Source organism: Drosophila willistoni, assembly GCF_018902025.1.
Source record: "Drosophila willistoni isolate 14030-0811.24 chromosome XR unlocalized genomic scaffold, UCI_dwil_1.1 Seg143, whole genome shotgun sequence".
Lineage (NCBI taxonomy): Eukaryota > Metazoa > Arthropoda > Insecta > Diptera > Drosophilidae > Drosophila > Drosophila willistoni.
Genome location: NW_025814056.1, coordinates 7,089,511 through 7,114,134, shown reverse-complemented (window position 1 = coordinate 7,114,134; position 24,624 = coordinate 7,089,511). Strand labels below are relative to the sequence as shown.

Sequence of the window (24,624 nt, the reverse complement as noted above, 5' to 3'; positions counted from 1 at the left end):
CAACGACGACCTTTAAGCACAATTGCTGTGGCTAATGTGACACATATTGTGACAAATTGCATAAAGTACGGCAGCAGCAATACACGGAGAGGGGGCAAATATAGAAGGAGGGGGTGAGAGAAACGACAAATGGAAAGGCCTGTGTGTAAACACGTGTTGCAAGTGTCTTGAAATTCAATTTGTTTGGGGGCGCACAATTGCGCGTTCATTTCCAATTGAGTATTTGACTGGCTAATTTAAAAAATTTGGCAAAATCTATAAAAACTATTCAAAAACAAAAAAAGTATTTCTAGGCATAAGATATGTGATTCGGATTCTCAACTGGTTTCAGCAGGAAAGATAATTGAATGAGTATTCTGTGATTACCAATTCCCTAGTGAACCTAATCAGAGCCTTTAATATTCATACCCCATCAATTTTTATACTATACTTTAAGAGACTCCCTAACTCCCTTAGATAAAGAGTTTTTAGTCCAGTTTGGAGACAGTAATAGGTAAGACACAAATACCATTAACATCGCATAACCCTATGCATGCCAATGGCATTCACGTAAGTCCTGCTATCTGTCCTGTCCTGTCCTGTCCTGGTCCTGCCATGCCTCGTTTGTGTCTGCCACAGAGCAGGCGCATACCTCAAATAACGCAGTTGATGTCGCTCCACGACAGGGACCCAGTAGCTTCAGTTTTTGGGGTCGTTGAAGTTGGCTGCACTTTGGGCCAAAAGTGACGGCTTGCCGCTGTCAACACAGAGGGTCGGTAATGTGCCTGTATGTGTGTGTGTGTGTGTGTGGGCGGGGCTGCTGCTGCTCATCGAACAATGCATGACGAATCGGCATTTTACGCCTATAAAGGGCAATGAGCCCGATTTCAGGTTTCCTTTTTTTGTTTTTGGGGTGGCTTCCTGTCAACTGAGTGGAACTAATTTCAAGGCTGCACCTGCAAAACAACCAAAATCAGAAAAAAAATCGAGAAAAGGGAAAATATTTCGCAACCTTGCTCTGGGTGGTTGTTTGAGCACGTCATGTCCAAATTGGGTTGGGGTATTTTTTTTTTTTTTTTGCTAAAGCTTGTCGGCATTTTCAATGACTAGCACATTAACATTTGTTTTTTATTTGGTTTTCTTTTTTTTTTTTACAAGATCTAATTTTGATTTTCAATTGTCAAAAAAAAAAAAAAAAAAACAGAATTCTAGTTAGGACTTTAGTCCATTGGCTCCTTGCCGCCACCGCATTCGCCATAGGCTCCCAGCTCCTCGGGTCGGAAGTAAGAGCTTTGCATGCTATATAGCCGATCGATTGGATTAATCATTGGCGTTTGGGTGAAAGGACCCATGAGTTGTTGAAATGTGGCATAGCTTAAACCCAATATGGTATTCAAAATGGGCTCGTTGTTTTTATTGCAGTTCTCTGTAAATGATTTAAATGAGTTCAATTAGATGTGTAACCTAGATGGCTTCACTTCATTTCAGTTTCACCTTTATTAGTTTCCATGCAGTTGAAGGGCACTTGCTCCTGTTCATCCTTAATTGTGCAACGGAGTCGAGCCAAACCATCGGAAGTGGCTGAATATGGCGATGATTCCATGGGCGATTCACTGTCACTGTGAGCCTCATCTTTGATCTTTGTGGCCAGACTGCTGTCCTGGGACTCTTGTGAATCTTGCGAGTCGCTGGCACCCTTAGATGGTGGCTCTTGTTTGGCCTTCTTTTGGATTTTCTTAACCTTGGCACGTTGATTTTGAAACCAAACCTTAAAGGGAAAGTAAATCACATTGAATTGAATGGAGGCTTTTCGAAGGCTAAGCGGGTGTGAACTAACCTGCACGATCCTTAAGCTTAAACCAGTCTCTTTGGCCAAATTCTCTCTCACTTTGCGACAAGGTTTGGGTGACACCTCAAAGGAGGCTTTAAAGGCCCGCCTCTGTTGGGTATTCAATATAGTTCTGGGACGCTTTGGACCACGTCTGCCATCCATTTTGGGCGGAAATATATCATCGCTATAGAAGTCTGCTTACAAAACATAAAAACAACTTTTTTAGTCAGCAAGAAAAGGAATATAGAAACGAGAAATCTATACCATATCCTTGAAGCATTTCAACTTCCTTCTCATAATCGAAACGACAGAACAGTTGTCCCTGTTTAACCACATATTGTTCGCCCTTTTTTAGTAATGATCCGCATACCACACAGGCAAAGCACTTCAAATGGAATACATTCTCATGACATCGCATCACAAGCTCATCGTGTGCAATTTTATGGCCGCAGCCAAGGCAACGATTGCGTATATAGAGTCTGAGAACATATGTAGGTATTGGATGTATGTAAAATGAAATAAATCGCATAAGTCATAAATTGATCACATTTCTTACCTCTCATAGTCGATGCGGCAAAAGAGTTTGCCATCCTTTGCATAGCAGGAGTGTACCAAATGTAGGGAACATGCTGTGCATTTGAGGCAACTCTCGTGAAATGAATTGTCCACCACCCTCATGATGTAGCGATCACAAATTGGCTGACAGCAGTAAGAGCACTGGTTAAGCGGTGCTCCCACACCACCCACACCCACACTCACACCCACACCGGCACCCATGGCCATTGCCGTGTGCTGTTGGAGTATTTGAGGCGCTTGCGGTGTGCTGTTTGTTGTTGCCAATGGAGGTGCTGGTGCTGTAAAATTGCTCATACCATTGAGACTGCATTCACCCAGAGTGATACGACTGCAGAGTTGAGTATGGTTGGGGGCTGATGGTGGACCTGGTCCTTGTCCAGGCATTGTCATGGGCATTGAATGTTGCTGCTGCTGATGCTGCTGATGTGCATGGGTTTTGGTATTGCTGTTGGTGTTGCTATTGAGGTTGTTGCAACTTCCGTTGACATTTCGGCTGATTGACGCCATTTTGTCATTGTGGCTAGCCCCAGGCTTGTTGCCTGTTGCCGTTGCCGCTGCCACTGCCGTTGTTGTTGTTGCTGCTGTTGCTACCGTTGTTATATCCGTTACTGTTGCTGCTGTTGGTGTGGGTGTTGTTAACATGCGCTCATTTCCGTTCAACAGCAGCAGTTGATTGAGGCTCCCATTTTGCGGATGTTGTTGTTGTTGGTGCTGCTGCTGCTGCTGCTGTTGATGTTGTTGTTGTTGACATTTCATGTCCATTGGAACTATTTTGGTTTTTGTGGTCAGATCCCGGTTGTTGTTACCCAGCCCCGTATTTTCCGATTACATGTAAATGAGAAACATTTCAGATATTTTTATTTTCACTTTAGCATGCAAATTGCGGCTAAAAGTATGTGTGTGTGTGTGAGCCAAATTTACAACTGTTGGTTATCGTGGCAAAAACTATACTCTCTACCAACTCAACTGAACCCAACCCACTTAAACAAAAAAATAGGATTTGCATTTGCGGTTTTCTGCCACATCTGCATACATATCTCTGAATCCGTCCAGGAGGCAGAGACAGATATAGAGGGAGAGAGAGAGAGAGAGGGAGAGAGTTGGTTGTTGACCATTTGGTCAAAAACCATTACCATTTCGAGTTGTAGTAAATTTGTGGTTTTGCAATTATTGAAATGACTTTTCCAGCGACGTAATATGTGCGTGTCTGTCTCTCACTCGAAATTCCACGCACTTGCAATACAGTAACAACGACAACAATAACAAACAAAAAAAAAAAATTATACACAACAGAAAATAAATATATGTAAAGGCAACGTTGCGTATGCGTAACTTCCCTATATGTGTGGGTATGCATGTATGTATGTATGTAAGTGCGTGTGTGGGATTGTGTGGGTTTTGTATCTGTGTGAGATTGTTCGAGTTGCTGGCAAAAAATTACTGTACATTTGCGGTATTTGTTCTGTTGGTTGGCTTTTTTGCTACTTGTTGTCTCAATTTATGGCAAATTGTTGAAATTTCACCGTAATTTGTTTCCCTCCATGTGTGTGTGTGTGTGTGTGTCTCTGTCTCATTCCCTTTCCCTCTGTCCTGTATGTGTGCATTGTATTCACTTTGTTTTGTTTTCCATTACACGCTTTTTCTCTTTCATTGTTTCACACAGCAAATGTTCTCCACTTCCTTCACCACCTTTTGCCTCCTCCTCTTCCCCTTCCTCTTCCTCTTCCCTTCCCTCTCGTGACCTGTGTGTGAAATCCACAGTTAAATGATTTAAACGTGTTCACAATTTCATTAAATTTGTGGCAGAAAAATAATATTTGTGGCATTCAGAAATATTTATAGAATTTTTAAAGTTATTACATTTAAAACGGACTCAGTTATTTGTATTTCATTCAAACGTTTATTTGTATTACTTTAACAAGAGACAGAAGATGACAATTGAATATCTGTAGAAATAGGGAAATACTTATATTAAAAATTAATCCTTTATTGAAAATAAAACTTCTTTAAAGCGGCTTTTTATAGACTCTCATAATTATGATCCGATGACAAAGATTATTAAATCGCTCATTAGCTTTTATTTGATTATTTGATCTTGGGTTTCTAAAAAATCTATATTTGCAAAAACTATTATTCTAGAATCTAGATAATCATTCAATATCCTCGATATCTCCAATTAATTTTCCCTTTTTAAATGTTTTTTCTATTTGTTGAATGTTCTTCTAACTTATGACAACAAGTTTAAACTGTTTCGTCGTAGTGTAGTACTTAATCTAAGTCCTGTGGATGTATGTGTATGATTCATTTCTTAATCATTTCTTTATGGATTGATTTTTACATGGTTCATTTATTTTCAGCCCCAGTAACCGTTCTCAGAGTCTTAGGTATATCCCTTTATTTGCTTCGGAAAAATAATTTCCATTAGAGAATTAGATATTTGTCACGATCGACAAAATTTGGCAAGTTGAAAATCTTAAAGCTATATCTAAAAAACTTTAATCTATATATATATTTATAGCTCCAAGACGATTCAACCATTTTTCAAATCGTCTAACTCATAGTTTTATTAGAATTGAGATGATTAGTTCAAAAATGCTAGATAGTTGAAATAATAAAGTTGGAATTTGGAAAACTCCACCTTATTCTTAATGTAAACTCATTCAAGTCCGAATTAGAAAGATTTTGATTTAATGATCTTATGATTTTAAAGTTTGGAAAGTTTGGATCTAAGAGTTCTGCCTATATCCTTTTTATTATCAGCTAATAGATAGATTTTACTCGTTTTTTTGATCATTTAAAAAATGACTGATAAAAGATATAAAAACATAAAATGCACTCATAACTCATACTCCAAAAAAATGTCAAAAAATATATGCTGAAAAGTATAAATGTATATGTAGTTGCCTCAACTTGGATGTTGTTGGTACCCGCGTTTTATATAGCAGCTCAGTCAGAAAGGAAGTAGGAGAAAATCAGGAAGACTAAGAAGACAGGGTAAAGTGGGCAAAATGCTTCACCCTGTCAGCTTCTGGCTGTCAATCGCAACTGCAGTCTCATGCAGCCCGTTGCCCATTTCAATCTAATCAAATAAACAATGGTGATGGAGGAAGGTGGAGGGAGCCCCTTCTCAATCATAGCCATCAAAGGAAATGCCCTCTTGGCAAAAGTTACTCGCACTTTAACTTTAGACACTTTCAAACGAACATACTTAACCAGGGCTAAGCGGCTCAGCGGCCACACCTGTTACACTTTAGTGTTCAGTTCATTTTGACATTTGGAGAGAAAATATGCCAACATATTTGCCGGACATGCCGATGCCTAAGATCAGAGGATTTGCACTGTGGATGACAACAAGTGCAAATCCGACATTGATAGCTATGCGCTTTCCCTCAACTCTAATTAGATTCTAATGTGTGCATATGAAAATCAAGGGGGCGGAGTGTTCGGATTAGAGACACTACTGATGAAACAGTTCGATGCAACAGCAACTACCCTTCGCCTTACGGTCCATCTCCCCTCTCGCCAGCTTATAACTAAATTATAAAAGAATTTACGAGTAGTGCGTGCCCCGTTAACCGGGGCATTTAAATGAATAAACAACAAGGGGTACGAAATGGCAACCCTTACTTCATCCTCGTCTCATCCCATCCCATCCCATCCCATCGCATCCCATGCCATCCCTGCAAACCCAGCCTCGAGGAACAGTGAGCAAAAGTAGAAGGCAAAAAGCAAAGGCAGGCGATTCATTATGTTGGTTACGGCGGCTGGCGGCATATGTTGGCAGTCGGTGAGCGGAAACCCCTTGCCAGGATGCTGTGTGTTGCCGCTGACTGCCCTTCTCCTTTTTGGTTAGCGTTCTCGTTCCCCCGTTTCCATTCCCGTTTGTCTGTCAGAGCGAATTGGCTGTTCCTACAACGGATGCGGCATTTATATTTTAATCGGATTTCGAGCACACAAAGCGAAATTATGGAGCAGCAGTTTTGTTGTGCCAGCAATTGCAACTTAAATGCTTTGTTTTCTTCTAATCTTTGACAGAAGTCAAAAAATTTGTTCAGCACTGCAAAATATGTTGAGATTTCGAACAGTTGAAGTGGGTAAAGCAATTTTCATACATGATGGGCCATGAAGGTGGAATGTAAATAATGGATAAGTAAATATTTATAACAGCATAAACAGAAATAAAAAGACTCACTTAGTGAGTCTAACCATTATTTGGCTCAAGAAAATTTAGAAAAAATGTGTTTTCTGTAATATTTTTTCACGTTTTAAATATTTTTGAGCCTAATTGATATACAATGTATTTATGTATTTCGTTAAAAAATCGAAAATATTTTAAAAATTACTAAAATTAAAAACCATACATTTTTGTTGGATTCCTATTTAGTCGTATGCTAAGCCATTAGTGCTAAAATTTAATTTAAAAGAATATTACATAATAAGTCCAATGAGTTTTCTTTTTATAGCATGGGTTGGTTATGTAGTTATCTATTTCTAAATAGATTTAAACAACTTCTTAAGCACATTTTTAAAGTGAGTCAACCTTTAGTGTGTTTGTATTGATCAACAAAAAAGGGCCAAAGAAGCCTTCAAAAAGTTAATTCTGCCTAGATTTCGGTTTCTTTAAAATAATTCAATCCCCAAATACATTTTTTTCATAGGCAGCTGAAGAAAGGTGGGCAGATTGCCTGTAATAAAGACTCAGTATAGTTATTTTAACAATTCACAAGGTCTATAATGAGACGGACATTGCAAATCCTACAGAATTGTTATGGTATTCAACATCAAAACTACATAGTTGAGAATTACAACTACCTAAAGCGAAAAAATTGGTAAAATGTGCAATACTAGAATTCATCTAAATGTGCCTACCTTGGGTGTTTAATCAACTAATCATAAGACCCTAATATTTAAAATACGCTATTTATATTGTATTTGTTAGACGTTAATTTAAAATATAAAGCACATAGATTAGACACTTGCTCTATTTTGAATATCATAGCTGTTTAACATTTAACAGATAATCTCATATCAGAGGATTAAAATCAGTTTTCTAATTGGTAATGCCAATCGATCAGAAGGCCGGAGCTAACTTCGACCGCGTCGAAGTTTGTATACCCTTGCAAGTTTCCGACCGATCATTCCTATGGCTATATGATGTAGTCATCTGATCTTGATCAAATTTGGCATAGTCATTAATAGGTATAGATATATTAGTTTTTATAATAATAGTTTAAAAAACAACGAAATTATTGAGAAAAGTCTTTGTTCGTGACATTTGTATGGGAGCTAGAGGATATAGTGGTCCGATCCGGCTAAATCCAAGATATACAATCCCTGCAGTGTATACAAGTTCGCATGCAAAATGTTATGTGACTCTTAGAGTCTAGGAGGAGTTTACGTTGATCCAGACGGGTGGACGGTCATGGCTGTATAAATGTGTCTCGTCGTGCTGATCAAGGATATATATACTATAGAGATGGTTCTTTCTGTGCGTTGCACACTTCTGATTAAAATAAATATATCCTTTGCAAGGGTATAATAAATCCTACTCTATTGAGATATTTTTTAGTGGGAATGTAGAAAAGTCTGATTAAAGGAAGTTTTGTGACAAATTTGTCAGGCTTAGAGGTTCAATGCGAACAGATTCACAGGTCATTTGATACAACTATTCTAATAACAGTTCTAACAGTTATAGTTACAGTTTCAGCAGAACAGGAATAAAGTTTTTCCACCATCGCCCCGTTTGTATATTTTACACTTTGCTTAACACAATCTCTTCTTCTCTAACACGATTGTGAATTGGCTAAAAGGCAACTGATACAATGCAAACTCCATGATGGTTTAGTTAACGGTGAATGATAGAGAGATCATACAATCGACGAAATACAAGATTTGCTGGCGGATCTAAGCTCGATTCTAAGACGACCTTGCACTTGCTGACAATAAAGCCATAAATTCAAAGTCACATGGAATCAATAAGCTAAAGAAACAGTTTCAAATCGTCTGCTCTGTAAAATATGTGAAATTCGACGAATATGAAGTTTTCTCTAGCCTCCATCGAATTCTTGGAACATAACGTGAATCCAATGTTTCGTTTAACACGGTGTTTCCTAGGAACGCCCCCCACCCCGTGGTGTAATCGGTTAAATATATAAATGCTTTTCTGATCATGCCAAAAGGACATGTTGTGTTAGACTTCTCACTGATTGAATCGTTTTTCTAGTTGCTATAATATAATCCACCGACTGTTTAGTTTAATTTAGCTAACCAGTCTCCAGAATTTCACCTCCTCACAAGTTTTATGAAAAACCATTAAAACTATGCCGCAAATGTGTGTAAAAAACAGTACATTTGTCAGTATAATCCATCACATTTGTTATGGTTTCATCTTTTTTGTATGAAAGAATTTTTTTTTTTTTTGGTAAGACGCGTCGGTAATTGTGCCAAAAATTTGACCGTCGGCAAAATTGGGTTTTCATTTGTTTGTACTTACACATGCCAATCTGCATTGGATGATGCTCATCGATCATTTTGTTCAAGTTTATCGAATCACAAAAAGAAAACACTGACAATCAGTAACAAGGTGGACATTCACATTTAATTTAAAAAAATGCACATTTGGAACGCGGTTGAGAGAGTTTAATATAAGACACTATGAACTTATAGAATTATTACTATATAATAATTTAGTCCTTCAAAAGGGGTGAGAGAGTGGCGGAGCGGGGCGGGGCGGGGCAGGAGGCCGGTGTGTTGTGAGTTCAAATTCGTCGTCGAATCTTGTCTTGTATGAGATAATGCAATTGTGCGGCACTACACACACTTAATTGGAGTGGCCACAGCTTTGCCAACTGAGGGCCCTGTTACGAAACGCGATGCTTGAATGATTACGGACCTCTGATGTTAATGAAATTTGTTAAAAATCATTTGCTCTTGGGCTCTGGGCAAAATGCTGCTGACTCTTGCTGCCTGCTGCCGAGATAGGAAATTTTCTCCAAAAAATGGAGGAGAAATGGACACCACTTTCTCTATGGGTTGTACGCGCCATTTTATATACATATATATATGGATTGTGTGTGTGTGTGTGCATTTCCTGTGCTCCATCCCCGGCTAACCCAGTTGTGTGAGTACGGCCTTCCCCTGTTTTGAGTGAGATTCATCGGCATCGTTGGGCGCATGCGTTTTGCCTCTGCTCCGCCTGACTTCTTTTGGGGACGTCTCACTGGTATTCTTTCCATATATGTATGTATATATATATATATATACATATATATATATCATTTTTTTTTGTTTTTTAGTCTTCTTTTGGCTTTCTGTTGTTGGCATTTCCTTTTTTTTATATCGGTTTTTCTTTTATTTCATTTTTTTTTGTTGGGTTTTTGCACTTTTGACTTTTGTCTTTGTTTCTGGCCAAGTGAGTTGGTCTTTGTCTTGTTGTTGTTGTTGTATTGTTCAAAGGATGTTTGGCTCGGCGATTTCTTGCTTTTGGCCCTCTCAATATCCACCCCCCTTGCCCGTGAAAGAAATTTCCCCTCATCTATACTTAACAAATCTATGGCTGGAATGTTGTTTTTCTTTTCTTCTGCTTCATTTTTTTCTGGCTTGCAGTCAACATTATTTTTGTTTATTTCTTTTTTGTTGTTGTTTTTAATTTTATTGATTTTCAATGTTATAGAAAACAGAACCAAGCAAAAACGAAGAAACAAAAAAAGGGGCAAGATGCTATCAACTTTAAGTTTTTGGCTTTAATTGCATTTAGGTTGGCTGACTGGTTGGCTACTTCGTCCTTCTTCGTGCCACAAGGGGAGGCAAAGAGAGAGAAAGTCGCTGGCTCGGTCGTGTTAATGAGTGATAAATGTAGGCGCACACTTTAAACTTTTGGCCAGAAATGATTTTTCGGTCTATTAAACAGAAGCAAAGGAAGCGCCAAAACTTTAATGTCTAAGCATGGCTGGCTGACTGGAGTCATGTCTAGCCGGTTGCCTGGATGCCTTGTCTTCGCCTGATGGCTGACTGGTTGGCTGACTGGTTGGCTTGCTGGTGTTTTCCAACAAAAATACTTACTCAGAAAGTTTCGTAAATGAGAACGTGTTACTTACAATTAGTGGAGGGCACAGCCACTTAACCGTCATTGGAGGAGAGACTGACTTTTTGGCTCTTCTGGCCTCCTTCTTTTGCCCTCATTTCGATGGTAATGATAATAATAATTATGTGAGCAATTTTCATGATTCATAATCATGGCCGGTAGATAGTACATGTTAATGCTTTCCTGTTTTTTTGGCTTTCTTTTAATTGATTTTTAAACAGTCTATGAATAAAGCGATCAATTGAGTTTTAACTCAAACTGATTAAAATACAATGATAATAATTCTTAATAAAGGTCATGCTCCATGTATGTATTTGATATGTGTGAGTAATATTCTAAGGGTTAAGAGTTTATACTGCATTGGCATTTTCTACTTAAATGTATAATAATTTGCTAGACAAATTGAACTAAAAAACCCCTTGAAAGATTTTGTTATAATAAAAAATATTGTTTTGTGTTTATTTGTGCCTTAAAAATCCATCACAAATATCAAAAGTTGTAAATTTATTAAATATTTAATTCAAAACTTTTAAAAAAATTATTTATTACTGTTATGGATAAAATTGTTTTTAGTCTTAGTTTTGGAATATATTGTTGTATCACAAATCACCTAGATGAGTCTTTTTTAAACTCTCTTGAAAAAAATGATTAGTTTTTTACTTGATTAAGAAAATAACCAAAAATAACCCTTCCATATGTTTAAGTTCTCATTTATATAAAGTACAATAACAAAAAAAGTAAAGCTATCGCAGTGTAAAATAAACAATATTATGTTGTTACTGCGATTTTGATTTTTATTGCCGGCTTAAGGTCTAAGTAACAAAAAAAAAATGTAATCATTCAATCCCCTGAAGATGATTTTCAAAGGAGATTGAAATATATTCGGCAACTGGAGCTGGTATATAATAAAGGTTTGATAAAAATATGACTCTAAAAAGACTAAAAAGACAATTTTAGTCAGAAAGAGGATACGAAAATGATTTGTATATAAAAAGGAAGTTTATAAAATGCTGGGTTGAAATATTTGATCTTATCTAAAAACAAAATAAAATCAAATTTAAATCAAATTTAAAACACTTTTTTGTATCTCTTGTTATTTGTGCTTAAAGCACATTACTTAATCTGAAGATAAAGCGAAATCAAAACTAAGGTTGTTACAATTTTCATAAATTATTATTAGAGTGTGAGAATACTTTCGTTTTTCACGCCGTCGAATTTCGTAAATGCCAAAATAAAGGCTGTCAACATAACATTCGCCCGCTTTGCCCCCGCTGGAACACTTCTCGACCCCCTGACAAAACCGTCAGCCGTCAGAAAACTTTTGCCACTTTGTCTGCGCGTAACCTAGACAAGTCAAGGCGAGAGGGAATAGGCAACCGCTCAACCACCCCTCTCACACACACACACACATACACATAGAATTTGGGAGGATGCTGTCGTCGTCGTCCTCGTGATGTCTGTCAGAGGCGACTTGAAGTTGGCTACCGCTATACACTTGCACTTGCCACTGCTAATGACTAAGATTAATTTGGGTCACTGTGCTCTGTGTGGAGGAGGCACAAGGCATGGCCATGCATTGGTGGGGCAAGTGTGAGTGTGTGTGTGTGTGTATGGGGAGTTATGTGTGCGTGTTTTTGGGGGGTGGGGGGAAGTGTGAGAATGGGTAGTGTGGTTGTAGAGTGTGCCCCAACTATAGGAATTATGCGCGTGCCTTTTTCGTATGAATGAATGAATGAATGCCGCCCATTGTGTTCTCTGTCCATGTGTGTGTGTGTGTGTGTGTGTGTGTGTTTGTGTGTGTGAGAGTCAGAGTCGGAAGTTGAAATTGTTCGGGGTTAATTAAGCACGACATGTGTGGCATTGCATGCATTTGTGCAGCGACAGCGAAATGCAGGACGCGGCACCTCTTGTAGAGCCCCTTTAGCCCCTCCTCGCCTAGTGTGAATAAGTAGGAGGCTGCAGGCGCTAATCAATGTGCCCCATAATAGACAAATTGCCACCGACCAAACCCCATCTCGCAAACTCAGTTCATTATGTGGCACTACAAAAGCAGCGTGTTGATGCTTTTATGAAGTTGCCCATTGCAGTTGCAGTTGCTTATAATTTCTGGTGTTTTCATTGGTCTGTTGTGTTGATTTATGGAAATAGAAACACATAATGCTGCGACCATTAATATACTGATAGTTCTTTCACATGCACAACAACATAACAATCATTTACCGATTGCCACTATGTAAATTAACAAATTACTCATCAAATTCAACTCATGAGGTCTTGAAATTATTTTGACGTTATTTCCATTGGCAAATATCCCTACGAAATGTCTCAATTCTATATTTTCTATAAAACTGTTGATACTGTCGCGTTATGTACCATGTACCATGTACGATGTACCCATAGATCGAAATGGTACATTAAAGTCGGCAAAATGTATGTAACAGGCAGAAGGCAGTTTCGGACAAATCGGACTGGAAATATTTAAATTATATGTAACCAGAGGGCCGGGGCTAACTTTGACCGCGTCAAAGTTTGTATACCCTTGCAACTTTTTTGGAAACTCTTTCGTTACCTATAGCCATCAAAGTGGAAATAGTTTTATCTAAAAAAGCTAATGTTTGCGATAGAGCGGCCTACAATCTTATATATACTTTATATGGTCGGAGATGCTTCCTTCTATGCGTTGCACACTTCTGACCAAAATTAATATACCCATTTTGCAAGGGTATAAAAAGAGACAGAAATATTTGACAATTGCTTACTGCTCAGCTTATTTTCGAAAGTATCTAGTACTTTCGGCTAGTCGGAAGCAATTCACATATTTTTGAGATCCAAGAAGGCCTGGGATGTTTGTAAAATTCGACCTGGTCAAGGGGGTACAGTACTTCAATCATTCTACTTCGTAAACTCATACAGTCAACATCAAAAATAAAACAAAAACTGTTTTAATTCTGAATATTAAAAAAGAGAAAAAGTGAAAATATGTTGACTGTTCAATTGATCATGGAATCCGGAGAGGTTAGTAAACGTGAGGATATTACTTTTCATAATCGTGACCAAGTGTTCTTTTCCAGCAATTGGTTATGAAGCTCCCGATCTCAGCTAGTATATACGAACTTAAGAGAGAGCTGCAGAGTCTTCTCAATATTCAGGAACCATTGGAGATTTGTACTTCTGATGTAACGTTGGCCGATTCAGTTCTTTTGACAGAAATTGCTGGTCTAGGCAACAACGAACAAATTAAGCCGATTGTGTCTTGCTATGAAGGCAACAATTTTGTGTGCTATATACGATTTTCTCTTGAGGCCGAGGATATCGCGCTTCCACTAGTCGATAATTCGGTGTCAGACTCAAGTATCGAAGTTAAAGTTGAATCTGAAATGGAAATGGAACCGGATGTTACAACTGGTCAGCACCCGCCATACATGAACATCCTGCCAGAGAAGAGGCCGTTTATTGTGGTAGTTTCTTCATGCGCAAAGAACTTTTCCGATCTGTTCGAAGGGTTCTTTGATATACTTTTGCGTTTCGGAGACGTTCGGAGCTTAGATTTCAATGATGTCACTCCGGTCGCTGAATACCATGGCCGGCTGTACATCGCAGCGGCCAACGAAGAGACCAGGGAATGGGTGGCGAGCAGCGTGTGTTCTATAGGGCTCTATGAGGCCGCTGGTTTTATAGACTTCCTGCACCTGACAGCGGCCAGAGTTACTTGGCCAAAGGTAGAGACTTGTTTGCTGCGAATTTTCACGCTCCTCGAACAGCAGAACACTGATATAAAGACGGAGAAGTGGGCTGTCGTGAGCCGGGAATATGTACCCCTACAGTCACAAATATTTGCCCCAATGAACAGGTTGACATCTGGATGGATGCGGACAGTGCGGATATCATCAAGGAGAGATTCAACTGCCTTAAACTATGTTTTTGGACGATCGTATTCGAGTTTCGCGATTAGATGACTTTTATATATTTTTATTTTATCGAATTTATATCTTGCAATGTTAAAAAAAAGTTACGATTACGGCAGACTCGTTTGCCTACCGATTATTCTGATTGGCAACGGTCAAATAGTTTATCGTAATAGAAAAATAATAAAATATAATAATAATTTATGGACGTTGCTTTACTACCGAAACGTTGCCAAGTGAATTTTCAAACTCACTGTTTTCCCCCGATCGTTGGTATGGGAGCTATATGATATAGTCACCCGATCTTTATCAAATTTGGCATAGTCGTTTATATGTTTAATAATCTCACAAATATTAAATTTCATGACAATAGTTTAGAAAATAACAAAGTTATTGAGAAAAGTCACTGTTCATGACTTTGACGTTTGTATGGGAGCTATATGATATAGTGATACGATCCGACTGAATCCGAGATATATAACCCCTGCAGTATATACATACAAGCCTACATGCAAAATTTCAGCTCTGTAGCTCTTACGGTCTAGGAGGAGTTTGCGTTGATCCAGACGGACGGACAGACGGACGGACGGGCGGACATGGCTATATAAACTCGTCTCGTCGTACTGATCAAGAATATATATACTTTATATGGTCGTAGATGCTTCCTTCTATGCGTTGCACACTTCTGACCAAAATTAATATACCCTTTTTGCAATGGTATGGAAACGTGTTTCACTAGATGGGCCTTAAGGGAATATTATTATAATCATAATTTATTGAAACAAATTATGAGGGGCAGAGAAAAAGTTGTCAGGACTATTATTTTACTTTTCATTGACTATTTTTCATGGTTTTGAAAAATAATAAAATAGTTTTCAACTTGAAAATTAAATAGTTTGATAGCCGTTATCTTTTTAGTATGATGATATGAGAATTGATTAAGAAATGAAATTGTATTTGAACATTATGTAAATATTTGAAGAATTCTGCATCTTGCTGTTGGTTGTTATTTCAACATTGAATCTGTATCACAGGCATAATCAAGAAAAATAAAATGTTTTGACATCGTATTCGATTTCGCGATTAGATGACTTTATATATTTTTATTTTATCGAATTTATATCTTGCAATGTTAAAAAAAAGTTACGATTACGGCAGACTCGTTTGCCTACCGATTATTCTGATTGGCAACGGTCAAATAGTTTATCGTAATAGAAAAATAATAAAATATAATAATAATTTATGGACGTTGCTTTACTACCGAAACGTTGCCAAGTGAATTTTCAAACTCACTGTTTTCCCCCGATCGTTGGTATGGGAGCTATATGATATAGTCACCCGATCTTTATCAAATTTGCATAGTCGTTTATATGTTTAATAATCTCACAAATATTAAATTTCATGACAATAGTTAGAAAATAACAAAGTTATTGAGAAAAGTCACTGTTCATGACTTTGACGTTTGTATGGGAGCTATATGATATAGTGATACGATCCGACTGAATCCGAGATATATAACCCCTGCAGTATATACATACAAGCCTACATGCAAAATTTCAGCTCTGTAGCTCTTACGGTCTAGGAGGAGTTTGCGTTGATCCAGACGGACGGACAGACGGACGGACGGGCGGACATGGCTATATAAACTCGTCTCGTCGTACTGATCAAGAATATATATACTTATATGTCGTAAGCTCCTTCTATGCGTGCACACTTCTGACCAAAATTATATACCTTTTGCAATGTATGGAACTGTTTCACTAGATGGCTTAAGGAATATTATAAATCATAATTATGAAACAAATTATGAGGGCAGAGAAAAAGTTGTCAGGACTATTATTTTACTTTTCATTGACTATTTTTCATGGTTTGGAAAAATAATAAAATAGTTTTCAACTTGAAAATTAAATAGTTTGATAGCCGTTATCTTTTTAGTATGATGATATGAGAATTGATTAAGAAATGAAATTGTATTTGAACATTATGTAAATATTTGAAGAATTCTGCATCTTGCTGTTGGTTGTTAAAAACTGTTCAACTTTAGAATCTTAAAAATTTAAATAAAACTCAAACAAAAATCTCTCGAAAGCATGCTGGGTGATTCTTTCACTTGGGATGATTGTAAATTTGTTGTTTTATTGAATTCGTATTAACTTGTTATCATGGCAAAAAGTAGAGAGTAATTGGTTAGTAGCAAATGCTTTCCCATACATACATATGTACATATGTGGTCTCGGATTGTGGCGACCGGACACGGACCTCCTGCTGATGGGAACCTGTTGAGCTAATCGAGCGGCTTTTGCTGACAAAAAAAAAGAAGAAGAGAAAACAATAAATATATAAATACACAAATATGTATTTATTTATGTATATTGTGTGCTTGTGTCTGTAGTCATTTAGGGGGAGGGTGGCGGACTGCCCATGGGAGGCCCCGCAATCGCAGAATGAATAAAATATTTGGCATTACAAATTGTTGCGATTTTTTTGTTGTTGGGGTTTTTTTTTTTTGTTTTTGCTTCTGCTTCTGGCCAAAAGGGATGCGAGTTTTTTTTTGGGTAAATGGATACAGGAGATGGAGTTGCGGATGTTGCCGCTCTGTGTCTCTGTGGGTGGTGGCGCTTGGGGTGAAAAACGACACAGAGAGAGAGAGAGAGAGAGAGAGAGGGGTTTACGGTGGGGGAGTCGTGTGGCAACAAAATAACGTAGAATTATGCGTTGACCAGGATCATTGTTGGGTTACTGTTGTCCTTGATGTCCATGTTGTTGCTGTTGTTGTTGTTGTTGTCGCCTTTGCGTGGCTGTCGGCAATAGGCCTAAAAAATAAATAAAATAATTTACCTTAAGGCATAATAAAAGTTTATGGTTGACACAATATAAAAAAGGCCAAGGGGGATTTCTGGCAAGGGCAATTGAATTGGTGTATACATACTTTTTTTCTCTCTCTCTCTCTCTCCCCTCAGTCCACATATGAGTAGAGATGGAGATGGGAGGCTGTAGCCTAAATGCGGATGTGGGGAATGAACGTTTATCGTTATTAAAGGATTTGCCAAGTTGGTTTTGCTTTATAGCAAAAGAGAGTTACAGAGAGTGAGAGAGAGGGGTGAAGGGTGAAGGGATGTGGTGGAGAGGTGGTGAGCCAGACAATGTCAATATTTGACGACAGTTCTTCTTTCTCACTGCGTTTCCAATAACCATTAAGGCTTACGATTACACGGAATTGAGAGAAATTTGCGCACAGCGCATTGCACAGCGGGCCAAAAACAAATAGTTTTGTGAGCTACAAATACAACACTTCCTTTTCGAACTGTCCTCTTTATGGCTGTGGCTATAGCTATAGCTATGACTATGCCAATGGCTTGGGGATTGACTTGTCATATCATCTACTACTCCGCCCACATTGTCATTTGGGTTTCGCACACACACCACCCCCCGCATGGCCACAGCATGCGGCATTCATGGCTTTTCTTCACTCTCTATCTATGTCTGTGTGTGTGTGAGTGTTTCTGCATATACTTTACATTTACAATATTTTAAAGCCCGCCCCCATTTAGCCCTAGTAAATTCTTTCGTTAAGCAGCAGCAGCAGCAGCAGAAGCAGCTGCTAAGCCTCGTCCGTTTGTTCGACGTTGTCGTTGTGGCCCCCCATCCGTTCTGGCCTCCTCGCAAATATTCCAAATCCGCTCTTAAAGGATTTGTGCATCATCGTTTTGTGCGCTGCTCATCATCTCGTCATCGTCAGCATTGTGTCTTCTTTTTCTTTTCCATGGCCGCTTTTTATGTGACTCACTCTTTTTTTTTACAATTTTTTTCTTTTTTCCTTTTTGGTACTCATACTTATCCGTATTACAAAGAATTTGGCTATGATGGACATTTGCAATCCGGCCAAAACTGTTTGCTGAGTGGCCATTTGAAATTTTTAAAGACCATTTTTGTGGCATAGTGATGATAATGATTTGAAATGCCCTTCAGTTTGTAATTTTACTGTCGAAAAAAGGGTTTTGTAAAGATAAATATGGAATATCAAGGTAAATTATGAGATATGTATTAGATATCCTTGAGATCTCTAAGGTTTTTTTAATTTCTTGGTTTCTTTGCTGACATTCAAAACATATATAAAATCTCTCTATAAAATTTATATATTTCTTATTACTTTTGAAGATCTAGATCCATCTTCCCCACCTTTTGTTACTCTTATTGTTAGATTTTTCTTAAAAAATGTTCATCTACGTGGGAACATATGTTCCCATACATACATATATATACATATGTACATATGTGGATAGATGGTTTAAGATAAAGACTTCTTAGTACATATGTATATAAAAGGTTAACATAAAAAATTCTTAGTATCTCTCATTCAATTTGTCGATGATTTGAAATAGACATTTAAATGGCAATTTGGCTTTAAGAGTCAAGTTTAATTTTCAAACATTTGCTTAAAAGCTTCAATAAGCTTGAGAAAGAGGAAATGGCTGAGGGGTTGGGGGCTGTGGGGGAATATGTGTTGCTCTTGTTGCTGCTTGCCATTGCTACTACAACTTGATGTTTGCAAATGGATCAAGGATATTTACCGTAGGGACGGGCTAGATATTCCTGAGAAATGTAAACAGCGCAAAACGCAAACTGTTCAAATCAAATAACATACACAAAAACAATGGGGAGAACGTAAAGAGAGCAAAAAATAAAAAAACGAAAAGGAATAAAAAATAAAAGAAAATAAAACGCAGTGAGTGAACATTCACATTCAACTATGTGTACACACGAGTACATTTCAGGGCAAACAAGAGCTTGGGGAGCAGCATCCAGCATCCAGCATCAGCATCAGTACCTAGTGCCAAGAGGATATGGAGGACGATGAGTTCCAGTTTGGGCACACGGAAACACACAAAATGAGCAAACGACTAACCTAAGGACAACAAAATAAACATTTTGAACTCAACTGCCAAGGCAAAGGCAAAAGGCAAAAGACAAGCTAAAACTTGGATGGCCAGTGGGAGACCAGTATTTGAAGCTAAATTTAAGTCCAAAATGTTACAATAGAAGTGTGAGAAGAGGCTCCGCGGCAAAAAGTTGAAGACGGAGGCGAATGGAGACTGACGATGACGGTGGCGGATGGCAAAGGCTAAGCGCAAATATTACAAGCATTATATGAATGTCTATGCTTATGCAAGTCCAAGTGTGTATATATGTAAGTGTGTGTGTGTGTGTGTGTGTGTGTGTGTGTGTGTGTGTCCATGTATTTAGAGTCGAGTAACATGCTGAGCTAACAGCAGTGGCAATGGAACTCACCCCGATCCACAAACAAAAGTGCAAAAGATCCCAACCAGGGCTCATACACAAAAACCGACTCAGCACATTTCGGTACAACCAAACACGCAGTAAACCTAATCCCCACATTTCTCCACCTACCCATTCAATGGCCTCCAACACCCAACACCCAACAACAACAACAACAAGCTACCTTCTATCCCTGTCTCAGTTTGAGGCTCAGCAAGTCATCAGCACACATAAAGCTGGAAAGATTATGTAGCCCACGGCATGGTGGCAGTTAACCGCCAGAAGGCGAAGGGAGCGGCAACGGAAGTGATGTGATGCATGGCGCTTCTCTGTCCGTGGTGCGGTCTGAAAGGATACGGGGTATCCCTTGGGGGAAGAATGAAATCGAGGTACGAGGACGGGAAAGGGGACGTGGCTGTGGACGTTTTGGTTGTGGTATTAGACGACAATAGCTTGAGTCAGGGGTTGGGGGTCTGTGGGCTGGCGGGTTGGAGGACGGGCCATTCTGCCAGCCTTTTGCTGCTCTCGCAGAGTCTTGTGACGTTTGACGCCATGTTTGATGGATGAAAAAGCCATTCATGTTACCAGCTGGGGAGCAGAGGTTGCTCAGTTGGTTGGCTCGTTGGTTGGTTGCTTGTTTGGTGGGATGGATGCTTCTGGATGGGTGGATTGTATGGTTTGGGCTCCATCCTATACATATATATGTATATATATGCAAAGATGGCGCAATTGACGACGTGAAGTAACCACCTCCTGTGGCGTAACTAAATCCTTTTGGATTTGGCCAGGGCCGAGCTGGCTTTTTGCCTCAATAGGTGTGTATGTGTGTGTGTGTGTGTGTGTGTGGGTGTGTGTGTGTGTATTTTAATGCGCATTTTATGAGTGTGTAGGTGAGAACGAGGTTGGAGTTGACTTTAAACTGCAAAGGTTGCTTGTTATGGGAGAGGGGGCCGTGTTGAGAATGGGAAGGGGCGTGTTAAAGTTCTCCCCAATGCTTTGACTCTTTCATTCTAAACTAAACAAAAACTGCAAGCCAACAAGCTGTTGGTTGACATTTGGCAGCATAAAACTGTTGCACCTCCCACCTCGACATATCCCACCCATCGACTTAGCAATGCTCCCTTTTACCTGGCATTAGCATAATTTTGCATTTCTGGCATAATTCAAGCAAATGCTGCATATTTGCCTCCCTTTCTTCTATTTTTGGGACAAAACTCTAAATGAAGTCGCAGCTTGTCTTACTCTGTAACCTGCACAAAAGTCAAAGGTGGGGTATATTAAAGTCAACCAAATGCAAGTAACATAAGTGAAATACTTTTGCATTGATAAACGTCTGTATGATGATATTGAAATACTAAAAAAAAAGATCTAAAACTAGATTTGTGTTTAGTTGAAGAATTGTCTACAAGAATCAGAGATAGATATAGTTAAGTGGATATGAGTGTGTGTAAGTTGTGTCAAAGAGCAAAGAGCAAAGAGCAAAGCTAAATACAGTCAATGAGAATAGTACCTAAGTATACACTGGCATTTTTTCACTTTAGTATTTAGCAATAATAAAGTTAGTTAGTGGAAAAAAAAGCATCTATAAAAAGAATTGGGGGGGAAAAAAAGTGTACAAAAATTTATTTAAGCAAAAAAAAACCTATTTAACCGGAAATATAATACAATATAATACTGAATACGATTAACAATAAAATTGTGAAAAAATTGATCAATTCATTCTCATAATAGATGGGTTCATTTTGTTGCTTTTCATCTGGAATAACAGATTCTGGTGATTCATCTTCGATTTTGTCCACAATTTTTGGTTTATTTAGACGACAATGGGCAATTTTAATTGCTATATATTTGCCATAGGGAATCGGAATCGGTGAATTTATTTCCATGGCAAGCCAAGCCCTTTCGGCACTGATCAAGTCTTCGTAGAATAAAAAGCCCACCCCTTTAGCTCTAAAATGTATATCATTCATTTTTCCAAACCTTTTGAAAAATGTTTCAAAGTGATGGGTAGACATATCAAATGGTATACCCCCGACATTGATCTTGGTATCCATCCTGTATGGATTATAAAATCCCACCTTTAGACAATTTCCACGGATTTCATGATTATGTAGAAGCATTTGGGCCTGAACCGCGTTGTCGTGTTCTTTATACTGAACGTATCCGTATCCAATACTTTGATAAGTAACAGCATCACGTACTAGTTTGTAACTAGCAATTGACCCATATTTGGCAAATAACAAGTAGAATTCGTCTTCATACATATCACACGGCAAGTGATTGATAATTAAATTCACTTTATCGGTCGGAGGGTCATCTACATTGATTCCCATTAATTTCAGTTTATGATCTATAATCTCTAGCAATATGTTGGAAAAATTGTCGTTTTCTTCAAGTGTCACCATTATTTCGGACTAGAATTGAAGAAGGGAAAGAAAATAAACAAATCAGTATATGTGGATGTTCTTTATTTATTAATTTTTCACTCACTTTTTAATATCAAATTTCACTTTCACTTGTTAATTATATATGTATATATGTATGCACGGGATGAGCCAGCAGAATATGAACCGACCAGCAGCGAGGAAAAGCAGAAAGAGAAGAATTTTTCATCTGTCAATATGAAATGACAAGTGAGTTCAGGGTTTTCAATATAAACTAAATATTTGATTAACATTAGTATTATTAATAACACTGTTTCACATTAAAATAAATAAAGACTAATTTAATTAGTTAGTTATTTTAATAAATTTAAGTATTTTTTTGTTTGTTAACTATCCCAGTAATAATAAAATCGCAAGCTTCTTCTCCTAAAATTTAAAAGGGTCTATGTACATATTTAAAGATATCTGGCAATACTGTGATTTGCTGTTAAATTGACAGCCCTTCTATAAGTGACAAGCCTCAGCAGCAATGCAGACAACTCTATAATGAGGATATTTGAATTATGTTCTCGAAATTTCTATGTAGACATTTGATAATGGGAAAGGCATTGCCAAGTCGACTAAAGCAACATTGTTCATTTTATGGCCAGAAAGAAAAGTGAGAAAGTGCTCGTATTAATAATAAGTAAATCTGCAACCCTCATTTAAGCCAAAATTGACATACACCCAAACCAAGGTAAGGCCAAAAGCCAAAGCCAAACCAAACCACTTTGACCAAAATTCATTTCTGACTCAATTTACATTTCAAATTAGCAACTTCATTGCTAAAAATGCTGGAATTACTTTTCATTTTCATTATGCCCGACTTTTCTTTCTTTTTTTTTCTGTGTCAGATTTGGAGTCCAAGTTCGCGTCCGGCTTACTGTGCTGCTGCTGCGCTTTTGCTATGCTAATAAATTAATATAAATTCAAATTTGTTTGCCAACTGCTGCTGCTGCTGCTGGCGTTGCCTTTAGCCGGGCCAAAGTGTTATGCCATGTCAAAAACAACAAAAACCAAAAGAAAAAATAACAAAAAAAAACCCCAAAAAGTAAAAGGAAAGGGAGAAAAAAATTATGTAAAGAAAAAGTCAAATATGGCTTTCTTAGTGGACAACATTTTTCTCAAATGGCTGTGCAAAAGTTTCATAAAAACCGCCAATGAAACAAGGCGTATTCCATCACCAAACCCACACTCCTTGCCAATTTCTATGCCCGCCATCATCGGCCAAGTGTTTGCCGCTTGAATATTCAATGGCTGCTTCCGCACTTTGACTTTGGAGAGCTACTTGGGGGCCGACAAAACGCTATAGCCGGCAATTGAAGTGCCCCAACATGGAGTATGGGGGCCACGACTTAAGAAGTCATCATCAGAAGAACCCCAAAAAAGGAAGCCAAAGTCAAGAATCAGATAGAAATACATACATTTATGTATATATACATAGATTGGTATATCTGTTTATGTGATGTCTCTTAAATAGTTTTTCTTTGTTTTGCAGGGCAAAATAATTTCTTGCGGTGAGTAAAGAAATCGAGATCAAAAAACATAAAATAAAAATAGCTATATACATATAGACAAATGGCGAAAAAAGAGAATCCAGAGAAAATGTGAGCACATTGCAAGAATATTTCAAGAATTCAATGCGAAATGCCAGACCCAGACTCTGTCTGAGAACCGTGGATGATTCTGGCTAGGATAGGAACAACCCTTGCTTCCATATAAATTCGTCTATCAAAGTGCAAGGGAGGAAAACGGTTTTTTTTTATTTTTTATTTTTTGGGAAGAGTCAGAGATGAGATGGGAGCGGAGGCATATGCATTAGCCACGCGCTTTTAGCCGGCAATCATTTAACAATTTACAAATCGATGTTTAAAGGCAACTTAATTTCATCTCCCCAACCCATTTTCTTCTCCTGTCCCCTCTCTCCCCTCTTCCGTCTTGTATTGTTTATTCTTGCCTGAAAAACTTTTCACTGTAATGTTCTGTGGAGAAAGAAGATGAACCAAAAAAAAAAAAAAAAAGAAAACAAAAGCCAACAACAGCAAACTTAGCAAACTCTCTGGGATGGTCCAGTGTGGCCGTTAAATGGCCATACCGAATCCTTATCCTGTCTGTCATAACAATAACGGCATTTTTAGCACCTCATTAAAAAAGAGTTCATATCGTAGCATTTTGACAGAGTTGCCATTTCGTCTGTGGTTTTCTCTCTCTCTCTCTTTTGCTCTTTGCTTTCTTCTTTTTTTTTATGTTTTTACTGTGCCTCATAAATGTTAATGCCACAAAGCCATCGTCGTCTTGGCCATTTTGATATGCTCATCAATTTTTACAACAATATTTATTCGCAATATATTGCAACATTACAATGAACGCGGTAATTGCCGCTGGGCAAAGGCATTGACTTTTGTTTAATTTATGATAAATTGTCATTGATTTCAACTGCAGAGGGATTTGTGGCGGAACTGTGGGTTAGAACAACATATTGGAATCTTCATTTAAATTAACTACCTTTCTTTATCGTTACAATTCAATTAAAAAGTAAGTACTTTCAAG

General features: G+C 38.0%; 2 protein-coding genes across 2 annotated transcripts; one reads left to right on the top strand and one right to left on the bottom strand.

Moving 5' to 3' along the window:
- Positions 1–1,186: 1,186 nt before the first annotated feature.
- Positions 1,187–8,916, bottom strand: LOC6645202 (LIM homeobox transcription factor 1-beta). The gene is made up of 6 exons (XM_002068176.4): positions 8,880–8,916; positions 2,367–3,153; positions 2,075–2,289; positions 1,817–2,004; positions 1,474–1,747; positions 1,187–1,405 (listed from the first exon to the last, which is right to left on the bottom strand). Exons 1-6 carry the CDS (start codon positions 8,914–8,916, stop codon positions 1,200–1,202), a joined length of 1,707 nt encoding a protein of 568 aa, XP_002068212.2. The 3' UTR covers positions 1,187–1,199.
- Positions 8,917–13,313: 4,397 nt separating this feature from the next.
- LOC111519003 lies at positions 13,314–14,425 on the top strand. Its single transcript, XM_023177521.2, has 2 exons — positions 13,314–13,484; positions 13,541–14,425. Exons 1-2 carry the CDS (start codon positions 13,449–13,451, stop codon positions 14,423–14,425), a joined length of 921 nt encoding a protein of 306 aa, XP_023033289.2. The 5' UTR covers positions 13,314–13,448.
- The last annotated feature ends 10,199 nt before the right edge of the window (positions 14,426–24,624 follow it).

Excerpts from the sequence above, each read along its gene's own strand:
- LOC6645202 (XM_002068176.4), bottom strand. The coding sequence starts at position 8,916 with ATGATCGATGAGCATCATCCAATGCAGATTGGCATGT. Across the intron at positions 2,005-2,074 it reads TGAAATGCTTCAAGGATATG|ACTTCTATAGCGATGATATA; the intron begins GTATAGATTTCT and ends TTTTGTAAGCAG. Across the intron at positions 1,406-1,473 it reads CTGCATGGAAACTAATAAAG|AGAACTGCAATAAAAACAAC; the intron begins GTGAAACTGAAA and ends AATCATTTACAG.
- LOC111519003 (XM_023177521.2), top strand. The coding sequence starts at position 13,449 with ATGTTGACTGTTCAATTGATCATGGAATCCGGAGAG. Across the intron at positions 13,485-13,540 it reads TGATCATGGAATCCGGAGAG|CAATTGGTTATGAAGCTCCC; the intron begins GTTAGTAAACGT and ends GTTCTTTTCCAG.